The sequence below is a fragment of the Mustela lutreola genome, chromosome X, assembly GCF_030435805.1.
Source record: "Mustela lutreola isolate mMusLut2 chromosome X, mMusLut2.pri, whole genome shotgun sequence".
In the NCBI taxonomy this organism is placed as follows: domain Eukaryota; kingdom Metazoa; phylum Chordata; class Mammalia; order Carnivora; family Mustelidae; genus Mustela; species Mustela lutreola.
The window spans coordinates 133,036,621-133,056,474 of record NC_081308.1 but is presented as its reverse complement, the minus strand read 5'-3'; the positions used below and the strand labels follow the sequence as shown (position 1 = coordinate 133,056,474).

The 19,854-nt window shown below is 36.0% G+C and overlaps 1 protein-coding gene across 1 annotated transcript in view; it reads right to left on the bottom strand.

The window, feature by feature from the left end:
- VAMP7 (vesicle associated membrane protein 7) overlaps positions 1-19,854 on the bottom strand; it is a 44,089-nt gene that overhangs the window by 3,948 nt on the left and 20,287 nt on the right. The window contains exons 5-7 of the mRNA XM_059157550.1: positions 19,073-19,163; positions 5,150-5,217; positions 2,295-2,387 (exon numbers count right to left, since the gene is read on the bottom strand). Of these exons, the coding sequence (XP_059013533.1) occupies positions 2,295-2,387; positions 5,150-5,217; positions 19,073-19,163 (252 nt within the window). The remainder of the gene's footprint in view (positions 1-2,294; positions 2,388-5,149; positions 5,218-19,072; positions 19,164-19,854) is intronic.

Genomic DNA, 19,854 nt, shown 5'->3' with positions numbered 1-19,854 from the left:
GACCTCTTCAGATTCTTAAAAATTACTGAGGACTCCAAAGAGCTCTTACACAGGGGGATTATAACTAACAACACTTACCATATTAGAAATAAAGCTTTAAAAATACCTATAAAATTCATTTAAAAACAAAAATAATCCCATTACAGATAAACATAACTATATTTCTCCAAGATCAGTTTTATGTGTCAGCTTGGCTAGCTATAGTACACAGTTACCCAATTAAACACTAACCTAGGTGTCACTGTATTTTGTAGATGTGATTAAAGCCCATAAAATCAGTTACCTTCGGGTAAAGCAGATTACCCTACAGCCTAGCCTGATTCAATCAGTTAGAAGTCCTTAATGTCAGAACTGAGGTTTCCTTGATGAATAAGAAACTATGTCTACAAATTATACCTTTGCTCCTGCCCCAGAGGTCCAGACTGCCCTTCCTGACAGATTTTGAACTTGCCCTGAGGATTCTGAACTTGCCAAGCCAGCTCCCACCATTGCATAAGCTAATTCCCTGTGATGTATTCTTTATATCCAGAGAAATTCAAAGAGAGAGTACATATGTCAACAAGGACAATTCCGTTAAAAAAAAAAATTAAACTAAGAATAAGAGTTCTTAGAAATTTAAAGCATAGATATGAAAAATAAATACATAGGATGAACAGAGCTGAAAAGAAAATCAACTTGCAGGTGAAGAGTGAGCTGAATAATTCTCTCAAATGTAATAAAAAAAAAAAAGGAATTTAAGCATATTAAAAAGGTTACCAGACATTCAGGGTAGTTCAAAAATGTCCAATATCTGTTGTCATAGGGGTTACAAAAGAACAGCATATAGACTCACTTATATTTATAAACATGAGAACTACTAAATAAACATTAGCAAATTGAACTCATGATGCATTAAAGGAATACTACGTAACGGCCACTTAGTATTTACCCCAGAAGTGAAAGTACATTTATTAACGTAATTCTATATATTACTACTAAATGTAGATAGTCATATTGTCAACTCATTGCGAAGAGAAATATCATTTCCCAAAATTAAATGCCTATTCCTGACTAAAACTTCAGGCAATCTGGAAACAAAAATAAAATTCTTTAATTTGTCAATAAAAATCTAACAAGAATTCATAATACGTATCACTCTTTTTTTAAAAATATTTTATTTTTTTTATTTATTTGACAGAGGGAGATCACAAGTAGGCAGAGAGGCAGGCAGAGAGAGGAAGGAAAGCAGGCTCCCTGCTGAGCAAAGAGCCTGATGCGGGACTCGATCCCAGGACCCTGAGATCATGACCTGAGCTGAAGGCAGAGGCTTTAACCCACTGAGCCACTCAGGCGCCCCGTATCACTCTTTTTTAAAAAGATTTAATTTATTTGACAGAGAGAGAAAACAGTGGGGGAAGGGGAGAGGCAGAAGCAGGCTCCCCACTGGTAGGGAGCCCCACTTGAGGGAGCCCCCAAATTATCTGTGCCGAAGGCAGATGCTTAACTGACTAAGCTATCCAGGTGCCCCTACATATCACTCTTATAAATATTAGAAGCATTCCACTTAAAACCAGGAACTAAATAAGATGCCCATTGGTACCATAATTATCCAACATTGCTAGTAATTGCAAATCTTATATACATACCTGCATGTAACTATGTAGAATTATATATAATGTGTATATAAATTTGATAACATTGAAATTATTAACAGATGGCATCATAATTTACCTACAGCATGAGTCAGCAAATTAGAGCTCATGGCCTGTGAGCTAGGAATGGTTTTTATACTTTTCAAAGTTAAAAAAAAAAGGATATATGACAGAGATGACATGCAGCCTGAAAAGCATAAAATATTTATTACAATATCTAGCAATTTACAGAACGTTTGCTGACTCCTGACAGAAGAATCAGAATACAGAAGAATAGACTGACAAACTATTATAACTAGGTAAGAGTTTTACAAAGTTGCCAGGCAGAAAAACAGATCAATTAGAAAAGAGAAAACAGAAATAAAGAAATGAAGCATTCAATCAGCTAGAAAATAGGAATATAATTAAAAATATGGAATCAATTACAAAATGTAATTTTAAAAGAATCCCATTTCAGTACTGAAAAAAAAACCCATAAAATATCCAGGAATATCTGGAATGCCTTGCCTAATATCCTTACATATAAACATTCTCAATAGGAAGATGGGGTTTAAGTACAAACTTCTGGACTGTTTTCACAGGACAGCTAACCATTGAGAAAGAATTCAAGCATCCAGTTTCTTAAAGATTGAAAAATAACACACTAAAATGACAAAAACTTACGACTGAAACGATGATGATGATGATAGTGAGTTTGAGATTCTTCATACACATGGCTCGTGCAAGATTTCTGCTGGTTGTTTTGAAGGTGACAGACTAGGGGGAAAAATATGAATTATTTGATCCCTGGCACTGACTACAAGACCAATTTGTAGTAATACCTATAAAACTTTTACTTTCATTAATCATGTTCAATCATGAACTCATTCGTCTCTTCACAGGTAGAGATTAGCTATTCATGATCACAAGTTCACAGAAGCAGAACTAGGTCAGGGGTACGGTAAATAATACGAGCCCACTGGAAAAGCTTCTCCCCTTTTCCTTGCCCACCAAAGTATTGCATGTTGTGTCAGGAATCAGAAGTGGCTCTTCCTGCTAGTGTGAAAGCCTTTTCCTCTTTATGCTTCCAGGAAGAAAGGTTCCCTCTAACCAGCTGGTTGCAAACACATTTGCCTATTCTGCCCAAAATAATCCTGGGATTTTCTGAGCCATAAAAATCTTTCACTTTTCATCAGAAAATATGTATGTATTTACTTGTATGAGGCCCAAAATTCAAGAAACTTTGCTCCTTTAAGTTATCCATTTTCTTTTGCAACAGTGACTTTTCAATATCTACTGAACCATTCCCACCAGCCACCAAGAGTTTAAAGCAACTAAACAACAAAATTCCCTAGTAGCCCAGAAATTCCACTTCTAGGTATATATCCAACAGAGATGTATGCCCAAGTTCACCAAACATGGAATTAACAGTTCAATTGTACATAAACTTCATCTATTCGAGAAGGTAGAGGAAAACATGCACATGCAAAGGAGACATGTGGAAAATATAAAAAAGAACCAAATCAAAACTGTAGAGATGAAAAATATATGAGGTGGGGATAACAGATTACAAACCACAAAAGAAAACTAACAGAAGCTATCCTAAATGAAACACAGGAAAAAAAAAAAAAAAGACTGAAAAAAATGAACAGATCAACAGGACAAAACAGGGAATCCGGAATTAGAATAGATTCCCAACAGGGGAGCATGGATAAACAAATTGTAGTGGTAGACTTATACAACTGAATAGTACAAAACAATAAAATAAACTATTATCATATTGAACAATATGAATGAATCTCATAGACATAATAGTGAAAGAGGTCAGAGAGAAGCTAGTATATAACATATGAATCCACTTCTATACATTTAAGAACAAACAAAACATCATCTAGGGTAATGTAAGTCCTAAAATGGTTACCCCTGTTGGGGATTAGTAATAGGAAAAAGCACGAGGCAACTTTCTGTAATATTGGAATTTTTTTTTAATCTTGACCTAAGTGGCGGTTACATGCATATAGACATATGTGTAAAAAATAACCAAGTGGTACACATTCTGCACTTTATTCTTATATGTTATGCCTCCATAAAGAGAGACATCTGTTAATTAATTAGTACCTTTTGGTATTCTTTGTCACAGAGTCAACAAAATTAAAGACTTACTTGGGAATTATAGGCTATATACTAGCACTGGCTAAACACAGACCATTCTAGCTAAATAGAGTAATCTTCATGGATTAAGAATTTGATCTGCAGATCTGGGATCAGATACTTCTTTGCCCCACAGCAATGGGTTACAAAGTGAGCCATTATAGAAACCTGCTATTTTGACCACCCTTCCTCCAATTACCATGTGCTTTGACTTAAAACTATTATCCTCCTAAGAACTACTGTTAATGGATGTCCCTATAAAACTAACAATAACAATAAACCTGAAATAGCTCTTACTGTGCACAAGACCCTGTGTTAGGCCTTTTGTGTGCATTATCTGATTTAATGAGGTATAGCTCCATTTTATAACAATGATGCCTGAGGCACAGCGAGGTTAAGTAATTTGTCTAAGGTTGCACAACTACTAAGTGGCAGAGAGGGGAATCAATCCCAGGAAGCTCTGACTGTAGAGCTTGTACTCCTAACTACTATAATCTAGCTGCCAGTAGGAATAAACATGATCACTCACTAATCCATTTCAAGGTGTAAACTACTCTGCATTTAAATTTATAATTGTGTAGACCTAAAATTTAATTGATCTTTGCCCTTCATCTATTCACATCTATTCACTATATATCATCTTTCCTGAAAACCCCCATCCACTATCCAGATAGAAAATGCAAAGACACACATAACTGTAGCATAAGTAGATCATAGGGACTCACTGACTCTTTTTTTTTTTTTTTTTAAAGATTTTATTTATTTATTTGACAGAGAGAAATCACAAGTAGATGGAGAGGCAGGCAGACAGAGAGAGAGGGAAGCAGGCTCCCTGCTGAGCAGAGAGCCCGATGCGGGCCTCGATCCCAGGACCCTGAGATCATGACCTGAGCCGAAGGCAGCGGCCCAACCCACTGAGCCACCCAGGCGCCCAGGGACTCACTGACTCTTAAGGTTCACTGGCCCTTCCCAATTTGACTCAGCTATTATGGTAAGCAAGAAAGTTAACTTGATTGTCCAGTTTTCACGATTCATACTGGATTACAACTGGCCTGCACATTTATTTGTTTCATGTTTCACAAAATGTACAGAAACAGGATGGTATAAGCAAATGAGCTAAACTGTAAAGGCATCAACCTAAAGCTTTAAAAAAATGTTTCTGTATATTATGTTTTCCAAACCAAAATTTCCTTAATGGTTTTTAATGGGTTGTGACTTATTCTATGCTTCATTGTTATCCTTACCATCACAACATAATCACATATGGAGTTAGAAAGGAAAAAAACCCTGTAAATTATTAAATTTAACATAGTCCCCTATTATGTTAGCCATCAATATTTCTCTACTTTATTTAGATCCTGAAAAATATTACCATTTCCCATACTCACCGAATCCACAAGATTTTCTGTTTTATCTATCAATAATTCCAATCTTTCTCCTCGCTGAGCTACCAGATCTAAAAATGTTGGAAAAACCAGAAAATATGTTTATATTACAAACCTGCTATTTTTATCTTTAAACCAAATCTGATTTTAATTATAGTTGGTATTCTTGACAACAACACATATTTATTACAGAAGCACTTTTATCTTTAAGTAATAAAAGACTTTATTAAAGCTGATCAACTAAAGTAGGAATTGGCAGTTTTTTTTCTGTAAAAGGCCAGATACTAAATATTTTAGGCTTTCTGGGCCAAATGGTCTCTGTCACAATTACTCAACTCTGTTAGACAAAGACATTATGTAAATAAGTGGGCGTGATGGTATTCCAATAAAACTTTATGCAGATTTGATCCAAGAATCGAATCATAGTTTACAAACCCTAAATTAAGCATATGATCTGATAGTTTTAAAAAATGGAGCCTTCAAAATGAGTGAGAGTTGGACACTTCCAGAATTAGCGTGAGAAATTCTACAGACCCTCTTCCCAACAAAACAACTACAACTTGAAAAATTATGAAAACAAAAGCCACCATCATTTAACGTCTCTGAAAACTATGAATGTCCTAAGGGCACATAGCAAATGGAGAAACATAAACAAAAAATTATATAATTCTAGTAAGAACAGTGAGTCTATGGCATTTGAGCCATGACCTGCAATCGCTTAGCTGAGACAGAAGCTCTACTCTAGGCAAGTAAAGCCTGGAGGCTCTTCCTCTCCAGGTCCCTGCAACAGCCATGCTTTCTCTCCAGCAGGGGTAGGTCATTAAAGTTTCTTCTCCCAACCCATCCTACCCTTAGCTCTATAATGCAGAAGCTCCATTCCCACAAGGCATGCCGGATAGGTCTGAGGTTCCTTTCCTTCATCTAGCCCTACACATAGGGCAGAAGTTCTATTAGAAGCTTTGTTAGATTGCACTGGATCAATTAATGTCTGGGGGAACTGTTACCAAAATACAGCAATTAGTTGCAGTTAGTGGAGGCTAACATCTGGGTGTGACACCAACAGAGGCAGACAAGCTAGAAGCTTGACAGGGAGTTGTGTCACTTCAGTGTGACTACACATCCTCAAAGCTATCCTTCTGAGAAATGACATTAGAGACAGCACACTGTGGGAAAACTAAAGTTCAAAGAAAAAGTCCAGCCTAGTCAATAAGCAAATAACCAAACAACAAACCCTGTAGGGTGGGAATCAGTACCTAGAGCTGCTGTAATGCATTATCTAAAACATCTAGTTTTCAACAAAAAATTAAGAGATATGGGGGAAAAACCAAGAAACTGTGATCAATACACAGGAAAAAGAATAGAGGTTGGAAACTTACTTTGGTGGGGGGTAGGGGAGCTCAGCTATTGGACTTAGCAATGGAATGATATTAGAAATCAATAGCAGAAGGAAAACTTATGGGATGAAGCAAAAGCAGTGCATGGAAGGAAATTTAGAGCAGTAAACACCTACATTAAAGAGAGGATGTTATAGACTGAACTGTATCCCTCTGAAATTCATATATTGAAGCCCCAACTCTTAATGTGACAGTATTAGAGATGGGAGACTTTAGGGTATCATTAGGTTTAGATGAGGCCATCACAGCTTATGGTGAAATTAGTGTACAATAAGAAGAGACACCAGAGAGCTTACTCTCTGTCTTACTTTCTACCATGTGAGAACATAGTAAGAGAGGCCTTCTACAATGGGAGGAGAGTTCTCTCCAGAATCTAACTAGGCAGGCACCTTGATCTTGGGACTTCAAGCCTCCAGAATTGTGAGAAAATGAATTTCTGTTATTAAAAAAATTACTGTAGACTGGATAGTTTAAATAGTAGTATCCTGAGCAGGCTAAGAAAAGATTTCATACTAATAACTTGCTACCTTAATGAACTGGAAAAAGAACAGCATACTAAAATCCAAAGCTAACAGAAGGAAGGGAAAAAATATCAGAGCAGAAAAAACTAAATACAGAACAGAAAACACTAGAGAAAAATCAATGAAACCAGAATTGGGTTTTTGGAAAAGACCAAAAAAAAAGACAAAACCTTGCATAAACTGACCAAGAAAAAAAGACAGACAACTCAAATTACTGAAATAATCACAATCAACTTCACAGAAATGAAAGGGATCCTAAGAGAATACTATGAACAAGAGTATATCAATGCATTAGATAACTAAGATGAAATGGATAAATTCCTAGAAAGACATAAACCACCAAACCAGACTCAAGAAGAAATAGGAAATCTGAATAGTTACAACAGATTGAATAATTATAATTTTCTAAGATTTGAGTATAGCTGATACACAGTCCTACATTAGTTTTGGGTATACCACACAGTGATTGAATGTCTCTACGTTATGCTATGCGTACCACAAATGTAGCTACCATCTGTCACCATACAGTGCTATCATTGACTATCTCTAACTTTCATCCCTATAACTTATCAATTTCCATAACTGAAAGCCTGTACTTCCCGCCCTCCTTCACCCCTTTTGTCCATCCTCCACCGCCCTCCCATCTGGCAAGCATCCATCTGTTCTCTGTAGTTATGGGTCTATTTCTGTGGGGAGAGTGGGCATCCTTGTTGTGTTCCTGATCTCAACGGGAAGGCTGCAAGCTTTTTCCCATTGAGGATGATATTTGCTGTGGGTCTTTCATAGATACATTTGATGAGGTTCAGGAATGTTCCCTCTATCCCTATACTTTGAAGCGTTTTAATCAGGAACGGATGATGGATTTTGTCCAGTGTTTTTTCTGCATCAATTGAGAGGACCATGTGGTTCTTCTCTCTTCTCATATTAATTTGTTGTATCACATTGATTGATTTGTGAATGTTGAACCATCCTTGTAGCCTAGGGATGAATCCCACCTGATCATGGTGGATAATCTTTCTAATGTGCTGTTGGATCCTGTTGGCTAGCATCTTGTTGAGAATCTTAGCATCCATATTCATCAGTGATATTGGTCTGAAATTCTCCTTTTTGGTAGGGTCTTTGCCTGGTTTGGGGATCAGGGTAATGCTGGCTTCATAGAAAGAGTCTGGAAGTTTTCCTTCTGCTTCAATTTTTTGAAACAGCTTCAGGAGAAAGACAGTCTCTTCAATAAATGGTGCTGGGAAAACTGGACAGCAATGTGTAGAAGAATGAAACTCGACTATTCTCTTACACCGTACACAAAGATAAACTCAAAACTGATAAAAGACCTCATCGTGAGACAGGAATCTATCAGAATCCTAGAGGAGAACATAGGCAGTAATCTCTTTGATATCAGCCACAGCAACTTCTTTCAAGATATGTCTCCAAAGGCAAAGGAAACAATAGCGAAAATAAACTTTTGGGACTTCATCAAAATCAAAAGCTTCTGCACAGCAAAGGAAACAGTCAAGAAAACAAAGAGGCAACCCACGGAATGGGAGAAGGTATTTGCAAATGACAGTACAGACAAAAGGTTGATATCCGGGATCTATAAAGAACTCCTCAAACTCAACACACACCAAACAGATAATCATATCAAAAAATGGGCAGAAGATATGAACAGACACTTCTCCAATGAAGACATACAAATGGCTAGCAGATACATGAAAAAATGTTCATCATCACTAGCCCTCAGGGAGATTCAAATTAAAACCACATTGAGATATCACCTTACACCAGTTAGCACGGCCAAAATTAGCAAGACAGGAAACAACATGTGTTGGAGGGGATGTGGAGAAAGGGGAACCCTCTTCCACTGTTGGTGGGAATGCAGGTTGGTGCCGCCTCTTTGGAGAACAGTGTGGAGATTCCTCAGGAAATTAAAAATAGAACTTCCCTATGACCCTGCAGCTGCACTCCTGGGTATTTACCCCAAAGATACAGATGTCGTGAAAAGAAGGGCCATCTGTACCCCAATGTTTATAGAAGCAATGGCCACGGTCACCAAACTGTGGAAAGAACCAAGATGCCCTTCAACGGATGAATGGATAAGGAAGATGTGGTCCATATACACTATGGAGTATTATGCCTCCATCAGAAAGGACGAATACCCAACTTTTGTAGCAACATGGGCGGGACTGGAAGAGATTAGGCTGAGTGAAATAAGTCAAGCAGAGAGAGTCAATTATCATATGGTTTCACTTATTTGTGGAGCATAATAAATAGCATGGAGGACATGGGGAGTTAGGAGAAGGGAGTGGGGGGAAATTGGAAGGGGAGGTGAACCATGAGAGACTATGGACTCTGAAAAACAATCTGAGGGGTTTGAAGTGGCGGGGGGGTGGGAGGTTGGATAAACCAGGTGGTGGGTATTATAGAGGGCACGGATTGCATGGTGCACTGGGTGTGGTGCAAAAGTAATGAATACTGTTATGCTGAAAATAAAAAATAAATTTAAAAAAAGTATTCCAATTTGCAGTGGAGAAGTCAAACTCTGTCTCTTCAAAATATCTGTTCTGAAAAACTTAAGCTGCCAAAGAAACACACAGAAAAACAACAAAATCAGGAAAGCACTACATGAACAAAATCTGAGATGTAACAGAGAGACAGAAGTCATAACAAAGAATCAAACAAATTCTGGAGGTGAAGAATGAATGAGATGAAAAATTCAACAGAAAACATCTACCTCAAAGTAATCTAAATGGAAGACATAATAAGTGAGCTAGAGGATAGGAACTTTAAGACAGACAACCCAGGGGACAGCAAACAGAAAATAATGAAAAATAATCCAAAAAGCCTGTAAGATCAAAGGGACTCCATCAAACACACACATATTAGAATAACTGGGTTCCAGGAGTAAATAAGAGGGGCAACAAGACAGAAAGCTTATTTAAAGAAATAATAGTGGAAAACTTTCCAAATCTGGAGAGAGACCTGGACATCTAAGTTTATAAAGGTAAGAGATCACCCTATTATCTCAATGCAAAAAGACCTCCTTAAGATACATCATAATAAAACTGTCAAAAATCAAAGATAAAGACAGACTCCTAAAAGCAGCCAGAGGAAAAATAAAACTATAACCTACAAATATAATCCTATTATGCTATGAATGGATTTTGCAGCAAAGACCCTAAAGGCCAGAAACAAATGTGAAATAATATATCCAAAGTGTTGAAAGAAAAAACTGCCAGCCAAGAATAGTCTATATGACAAAGTTATCCTTAAACATGAAAGAGAAATAAGATATCCTCAGACAAATAAAAGCTAAGGGAGTTCATTACCACTAGACTTGCCATGCAAGAAATTCTAAAAGGAAAAGACACTAGTGACATGAAAACACAGAAAAGGGTTTAATACACTGGTAAAGTTTAAATGTACAGACTTAGAAAACTAATTCTGTAATAAGATGGAGTGTTAAACACTTAGATACAGTATAAAGGTTAAAATAAAAGAGTATTAGAAATATCTACTTTGTTGAAGATTAGTTGACCATAGAATTGAGGGTCTATTTCTGGGCTCTCTATTCTGTTCCACTGATCTATGTATCTGTTTTTGTGCCAGTACCATACTGTCTTATGATGACAGCTTTGTAATAGAGCTTGAAGTCCGGAATTGTGATGCCACCAACTTTGGCTTTCTTTTTCAATATTCCTTTGGCTATTCGAGGTCTTTTCTGGTTCCATATAAATTTTAGAATTATTTGTTCCATTTCTTTGAAAAAAATGGGTGGGATTTTTATAGGAATTGTATTAAATGTGTAGATTGCTTTAGGTAGCATAGACATTTTCACAATATTTGTTCTTCCAATACAGGAGCATGGAACATTTTTTCATTTCTTTGTGTCTTCCTCAATTTCTTTCATGAGTACTTTATAGTTTTCTGAGTATAGATTCTTAGCCTCTTTGGTTAGGTTTATTCCTAGGTATCTTATAGCTTTGGGTGCAATTGCAAATGGGATTGACTCCTTAATTTCTCTTTCTTCTGTCTCGTTGTTGGTGTAGAGAAATGCAACTGATTTCTGTGCATTGATTTTATATCCTGACACTTTACTGAATTCCTGTACAAGTTCTAGCTAGCTGAGTGCTGTGAAGTGTATAAACGCGGCGATTCACAGAGCTATACCCCTGGGGATAAAAATACATTATATGTTTATTTAAAAAAATTTTAAAAATCATAAAACAGAAATATCTGTAACTACTATAATTTTTTTTAACAAAAACACAGTAGAAAAAGGCAAATTGTGACACCAGGAGTATAAAAGGGGAGTAAATATGTGGAGTTTTTGTATGAAAAGTTGCTATCACCTTAAAGTTGACTATTTTATCTGTAAGATGGTTAATGCAAGGCCCATGGTAACTGCAAAGCAAAAACCTGGAGTAGATTCACAAAAGATACTGAAATAGGAAAGGGAACACACAATCCCAAAATATCACCAATTTTAAAAAGTGGGCAGACATTTGAGACAATATAGATAGACATAGAGGGTATCATGCTAAATGAGGTAAGTAAGATAAGGATAAATACCATATGGTTTCACTTATATGTGGAATCTAAGAAACAAAACAAACAAAACCAGAAACATGCATAAATAATGAGAACTGGTGGTTGCCAGAGGGGAGGAGGTCAGGGGATAGGTGAAATAAGTGAAGTGGATTAAGAGGGTCAGATTTCCAGTTATAAAATAAGTAAGTAACAAGGATGAAAAGTATTACACAGGAATATAGTTAATACTATCATAATAAGTTTCTATGGTGAGAGATGGAACTACACTTATGGTGGTGAGCACTTCTTAATGTATATAATTGTCACATCACTATGTTGTACATCTGAAACTAATGTAATATGGTGTGTCAACTACATCTCAATTAAAACTTACTAATATCTTCTGGGATACACAGACACATACATATATATATATAGCAAAAAAATAAAAGGAAAAAAATAAAAAGGCAGAAATGGAAGGAAAAAGGAACAACAAAATAACAAAACATCTAGAAAGCAATGAATAAAATGGAATTAGTAAAAATTACTCTAACTGTAAGAATTTCACCAATCAAAAGGCACAGAGTGACTGGATGGATTAAAAATAAAAAAGACCTAACGATATGCTACTTACATGAGACTCAATGCAGATTTAAGTACACACATAGGCTTAAAGTGAAGGTATGGAAAAAGATATTCCATTCATGTGGAAACCAAAAGAAAGTGGGGATAAAATAAGAAGGTACACCAAAGATGCTTAAAAAAAAGATAAATACAGTCATTATATAATATTAAAGTGGTTAATTCACTAAGAAGATACAACAATTTTAAATATATATGCACACAGGGGTGTGCGTTGCTCAGTTGGTTAAGTATGCGTCCAACTCTTGATTTCAGCTCAGTTCATGGTCTCAGGATTATGGTATTGAGCCCCACATCGGGCTCTGTGCTCAGCAGGGAGTCTGCTTGGGACTCCCTCTCTCCCTCTCTCTCTGCCTCTCCCCCTACTCTCACACTCTCTTTCTCTCTAAAATAAAATTTAATCTTCAAAAAAATAAATATATATGCACACAATATCAGGGTTAGATACTTACATATTAAGATACCTAAGTATCTGTGGCGCCTGGATGGCTCAGTGGATTAAGCCACTGCCTTCGGCTTGGATAATGATCTCGGGGTCCTGGGATTGAGCCCCGCATCTGCCTCAGCATCCCTGCTGAGCAGAAAGCCTGCTTCCCCCTCTCTCTCTGCCTGACTCTCTGCCTACTTGTGATCTCTCTGTCAAGTGAATAAATAAAATCTTAAAAAAAAAAACACCCAAAACCTAAGTATCTTAATATTAGCAGATCTGAAGGAAGATAATAATACAATAATAGCAGGTGACTTCAATACACCTCTTTCTAGCAATGGCTAACATCCAGACAGAAATCAACAAGGAAACATGACTTAAACCATATAAGTGGTCATAACAGGCATACACAGAACATTCCATCCAACAGCAGCAGAATACACATTCTTCTCAAGTGCACAAGGAACATTCTCCAGGATACGTCAGATGATAGGACACAAAACAAGTCTTAACAATTTTAGGAAGAAAATCATACCAAGTTTCTTTTCCAACCACAGTAGTATGATACTAGAAATCAACAAGCAGAAAGCTGGAAAATCTACAAATATGTGGAAGCTAAATAACACACTCCTGAACAAACAATGGATTAAAGAAAAAAATCAAAAGGAACCAGAAACAAGAAAAAACTAAGCCCAAAGTTAGTGGAAGGAAGGAAATAAAGAAAGACCAAGGTGGAAATTAATGAAATAGAAACCAGAAAAATAGAAAAGATAAACAAAACTGATGGCTGGTTTTTTTTTTTTTTTGAATCAACAAAATTGACAAACCTCTAGCTAGACTAAGGGAAAAAAGAAGGTTCAAATAAAATCAGAAATGGGAGACATTACAACTGATACTACAGAAATACACAGGATCATAAGAGACTCTTATGAATAATTATATGACAACAAACTGGATAAAGAAGAAATGGATATAATCCTGGAAACATAAAGCCTACCATGACAGAATCAGGAAGAAATAGAAATTCTGAACTTTCCAAAAATGGGTAAGGAGACTCAATCTGTAACCAAAAACCTCCTAATAAAGAAAAACCTAAAACCAGATGGCTTCATTGGTGAATTATACCAAACACTTAAAGCAAAATTAATGCCAAACCTTCCCAAACTCTTCCAAAAAACCCAAACAGGAAATACTTCCAAACTCATTTTATAAGGCCAGAATTACCCTGACACCAAATCCAGACAGGAACACAAGAAAACCATAGACCAATATCCCTGATGAACACATGTTGCACATGAACCAGTGCAACAGAACAGAGATCGTAGAAACAAACTCCCACATACACCATTGACTAAGATGTCACAAGAGAGCCAAGAATACTCACTAGGGAAAAGACAGTCTCTTCAACAAATAATGCTGGGAAAACTGGATACCACATGCAGAAAACTAAAATTGGATTCCTTACAACACCTCCCAAAAAATAACTTGAAATGGATTAAAGACTCAAATTCCAAGACTAAAACTATTAAATTCCTAGAAGAAAACACAAAGGAGAAGGTTTTTGACACTCGTCCTCAAGCAAAACGCAACAAGTGGAACTACATCAAACTAAAACAGCTTCTGACCAGCAAAATAAACAATCAACAAAATGAAAAGGTAATCTACAGAATGGAAGAAAATATTTATAAACCATACACTAGATAAGGGGTTAATATCTAAAATAAGGAATCCATACAACTCAGTTAACAACAACAAAAAAACACTTATTAAAAATGGGCAAAGGAACTGAATAGACACTTTTCCAAAGAAGACATCCGGATGGCCAACAGACACATGAAATGTTGCTCAACATCACTAATCTTCAGGGACAGGCAAATCAAAGCCACAATGAGATACTGTGGATATCACACCTGTTTGAATAGCTATCATCAAGAAGACAAGAAATCACAAGTGTTGGTGAGGATGTGAAGAGAAGGAAACCCTTATGTGCTGTTGGTGGGAATATAAACTGGTTCAGCCACTATGGAAAATAGTATAAAGGTTCCTCAAAAAATTAAAAATACGGGGTGTCTGGGTAGCTCTGTTGATGAAGTGGCTGCTTTCTGCTCAGATCATGATCCCAGGGTCCTGGGATTGAGCCCAGCATCGGGTTCCCTGCTCAGCGGGGAGCCTGCTTCTCCCTCTCCCTCTGCTGCTCCCCCTGCTTGTGCGTGCCCTGTCAAATAAGTAAATAAAATATTTTTTAAAAATTAAAAATGCAACTATAATATGATCTAGCAATTCTACTTCTGGGTATATACCCAAAGGAAATGAAAACAGGATACTGAAAAGACATTTGCATGCCCATGCTTAATGTAGCATTATTCTCAATAGCCAAGATACAAAAACAACCTAAGTGTGCATCAATGGATAAATGTCTAAAAAGATGAAGTATATATACATGCAACAGAATATTACTGAGTCACAAAAAAGAATGATACCCTGTCATTTGTGACAACACAGATGGATCCTGAGGGCACTATGCTTAGTGCTATAAGCCAGACAGAGAAATACATGTATTATATATTACTTATAAGTAATATAAGAATCTAAAACTGCCAAATTTGTAGCAACAGAGAACAGAATGGCGGTTACCAGGTGCTGGGAGATGGACAAACTGGGGAAGTGTTGTTAAAGGGTACAAAATTGCAACTAGAAGATGAATAAATTCTGGAGATCCAGTGTACAGCACCAATTATACTAAAAAATACTGTATTATATATTTCAATATTGCTAAGAGACTAGATCTTAAATGTTTTCACCACAAAAAAAGAAATGACAATTTATATGACATGATAGTGGTGTTAGCTAAAAGCTAAAGTGGTAATCATATTGCAATATATATATATGTATCAACATGTTGTACACCTTAAATCACATGATGTTTATGTAAATTGTATCTCAATAAATAAAAAAACAAGAACAAAGGGGGATTTATTAGCCAACAAGCAGAGTAAAGGGGTAGTCAGTAGATGAAAAATTACTGAGGAAAAAAATCAAGGGTAAGGTTCTATCCTTTTATTTACCTTAGGCCTAAACTACCCTAAAATAATCTTCCTAAAGGCAAGCCAAGGACTTATTCATCAAAGGCAGAGGATGAGGAACCTGATCAGCTATCAAAGGTGATCAGATATCAAGGGTAGGGGATTAACTTAAGACTGGCTCAGGTAGACGTGGGACACAGCCCAAGAATCAGGCCTAGTCAAATAGAGGGCTCAGAGGAGATGGTCCAACACTTGGTCAAGCAGTCTTTGGCATGTAAGATCTATATGCCAAAAGCTACAAAACATCATTGAAAAAAATCAAAGAAGACCTAAATAAATGAAAAAACATCTCATCTTCATAAATCAGAAGTTTAATATTATTGAACTTGGCAATATTTCCCAAACTGGTTGCACAACTCTGAATATATTAAAAAATCACTGATAGTATACTTCAAATAGGTGAATTGTATGGTCTATGACTTTATCTCAATAAAGTTTTTAAGAAAACCAATCTGTTAAAAATCAAAGAGAGATGATTAGAAATGCTTTTGCTATATTTTAATTTGATTATCTCAGTAATCCTAAAAATAAATCATTTAAAAGTAGTTGACTTAGTAGTTTCATTTTCTGGGAACTTCATGCATTTGCAATAAAAATACAGTAGTTGGCTGATTCACTTTTGGATGAAATAAATAAATTTGGTAATAAAACCAGAAAAGAAATATTAGTTTATTCAGCTGATTCTCTAGTCTGCATCTAGACATACAATTAAAACTAAAATCAATGAGAGGAAATTACTTCAAATAGCTGAGACAAAAATATCAAGAAATGCATGTTTCTCCCTTTTATGCTCAACATCACTGATTATTAGGGAAATACAAATCAAAACTACAAAGAGATACCACCTCACACCAGTTAGAATGGCTAAAATTAACAACACAGGAAACAACATGTGTTGGAGAAGATGTGGAGAAAGGGGAACCCTTTTGCACTATTGGTGGGGACGTAAGTTGGTGCAAACAATCTGGAAAACAGTATGGAGAGTCCTCAAGAAGTTAAACATAGAACTACTTTATGATCCAGTAACTGTACTACTAGGTATTTACCTGAAGAATACAAAAATACAGATTTGACAGGAGACATGCTATAAACACCAAAGTTTATAGAAGCGTTATCTACTATAGCCAAACTATGGAAAGAGCACAAATGTCCATCAAATGATGAATGGATATAGAAGAGGGGGTATATGTATACACACACACGTACACACACAATGGAATATTACTCAGCCATCAAAAAGAATGAAATGTTGCCATTTGCAATGATGTGGATACAGCTAGAGATTACAATGCTAAGCAAAATAAGTCAGAGAAGGCCACCTGCCATATGATTTCACTTGTATGTTAAATTTACGAAACAAATGAACAAATGGGGGGGGGAAAAAGAAACAGAGAGGTAAACGAAGAAACAGACTCTTACCTATAGAGAACTCAGTGATGGTTACCAGAGGGGAGGTTGGGTGGGAGAATGTTACATAGGTGGTGGGGATGGAGGAGGACACTTGTGGTGAGCACTGGGTGCAGTATGGAACTGCTGAATCACTCTACTGTACACCTGAAACTAATATTACACTATATGTTAACTAACTGGAATGAAAATAAAATTTTTTTAAAAATGTTTCTCCCTTTTGATTATTAATCTCATTCCTGGGACTTAATCTCAAGAAAATAAGAAAAATAGGCACAAAATCATTTATAGCAGTACTGCTATTATAACACAAACCTCTAAATCAGTGCTACCTAACAAGTGTTTGCTAATGCTTCAACCAAGTCCCTAAGCACACAGTTCAGTCCAACTGACATATTCGTAACAAGATGTTCTCAGTGAAGGAAACACAGCACTGACTTACAGGCCGGTGCAAGCTCTTTGGTTATAAAACAATATGTGGAGTAACATTGCTCTTAAGAACCGAAGTGTCCAAAATAAGGACGGCTCTAACCTATAATATAACCCAATGAAATACTGTATGAGCATAAAGTAGATTAATGATAGCTAACAATAATTCAGCTCTTAGTACTGTACTAGGCACCGTACAAGATGCTTTACATACATTATCTCCTTTATCCTGGTGACCTTAGGTTCTACCATCTCCTTTTTGCAGATTAGGAAACAAAGCTCAAAGAAGTCAGAGGACTGACCAAGGACTACCAGCAGGCTGGAAGTGAAATCAGGACTCAAACTCAGGCAAATATGACTCCAAATCTTGGTCACTATATTACATAGCCTCAACAAAACTGAATATAAGCTATTATTTTATATATATGTGTGTATGTGTGTGTGTGTGTGTGTGTGTGTATATATATGTAAGATATATAAGATATATATAGATATAGATATATCTATATCTATATATTTTTAAAGATAAAATGGAAATGAACCTTTAGGATGCTGGGATCAAGAGTATTTTTTTCTTAAATATCTTTACAGCCTGTACCTATGCTAATAATAAATGTACCAGTGATTCAAATAGTAAATCCAAGATTATAAGTAAATTGACATTTATGAAATTTGACAATGTCTCAGTTAAATATCTTACAAAACAACATAATAATTTTCATCCAATTTTATACAAGTCATTGTCTGAGATATTCCCCTTAGAAAGAGTGGTTCTCAAACTTCAATATGCATTCGAATCCTCTGGAGGGCTTGTGAAAACACAAATTGCTGGGTCCCACTCACAGAGTTTCTGCTTCAATAGCTCTGGGGTGGATCCCAAAAACTTGCATTTCTAACAGGTTCTCAAGGGATGCTGATGCTGCTGGCCCAGGGACTACATTTTGAGAACCAGTGCTTTTAAAAAACTAGCATCATCCTAAATCTAAATACAATTGCATAGTCAATTAAAAAATAAACGATACATTTCTCTGGATTATTTTAATGTGCTAAAGAGCTTGACAAAACATAGGCTGACAGAATTTATATCACAGTTCATTATTTGAAGAGTACAAGAGTTTTTTTGGACCAATTCTTTCTCTCAATCAAGTGCTACAAACTTTCTGAGGAAGTCAAAAAGTTATACTTTAAGTACCTACTGATAACATCAGCTATCTAAGTACCTCCAGCCAAAACTACTTTATTCTCAATTGCTGAACTGTTGCAAGAGTCTCGTAAATTATTCTTGGTAAGCCAACTAACAAATTAGAATGAAAAAGTCTTAAGTACTAAGAAAAAAACATTCATATAGGAGTCAGTATCATGGATAGGTAATATCCATATCTTAGCTGACAGTTTTCAAAAGTAAGATTCAGGAAGTACTATTTCAGCCTTTCTTGACTAATGTGACCCCAATCAAGTAATCTATTAACATTTTTGCATGTGGACTATGCCATGAAACATACCTATGTTTCTGACCATGATTCCTTTCAGTTCATCCACTTGGGCTTGAGTCTCCACCACTTTGTCTATGCCCTTATTCTCAGAGTGATGCTTCTATAAGAAAACAAGATTTAACTTACTCAGACATTATTTATAATAGAAAAACAAAAAGAAGAGGAATGACAGTAAGGAATGCTATTAAATTATGCCTGTACTGATACAAAAGATACATTCCATTTCACTTAAAAATTGTTATCAGGGGAAAAATATAGGCAGCATAAAAAAATTTTACCATGTAAGTGTACAGTATAAAAGTATCACCTTATTTTAAATAAAATAAATGTATTATAATATATCAATACATATATATACTTGAGACTCTTGGGGCAGAAGTACAGGTTCATATAATCTGTGCTCAGACAAGAAAGGAGTAAAGACCATAGTTGGGGCAGGGAGAACAAGGCAGGGAAAAGCACACTAAATTGTTCCCCGCTTCTTGGGTATGATGAGGAGACGCTGCCCCACCTTCTGAGCATCTATTCTATCTGTTGGGATCAGAGCAGGCATCCTATTTTAATTGGGTTCTAATAGGACCTAGAAATCTAAAACATTGTTAATAGTACATATTTTGAAACTATTATCCATAGGTATCCACCAAGTCCCTAATATACAATATTCTAGTCAACTCACCATGCTAAATGCTTCAAAGAGAGAACATTATTTAACTGACCCAAAAACTCCATGATGAAGATGCTCTTACTATTATCTCCATATGCAGATGACAATCCTGGCACAGATTTATTCA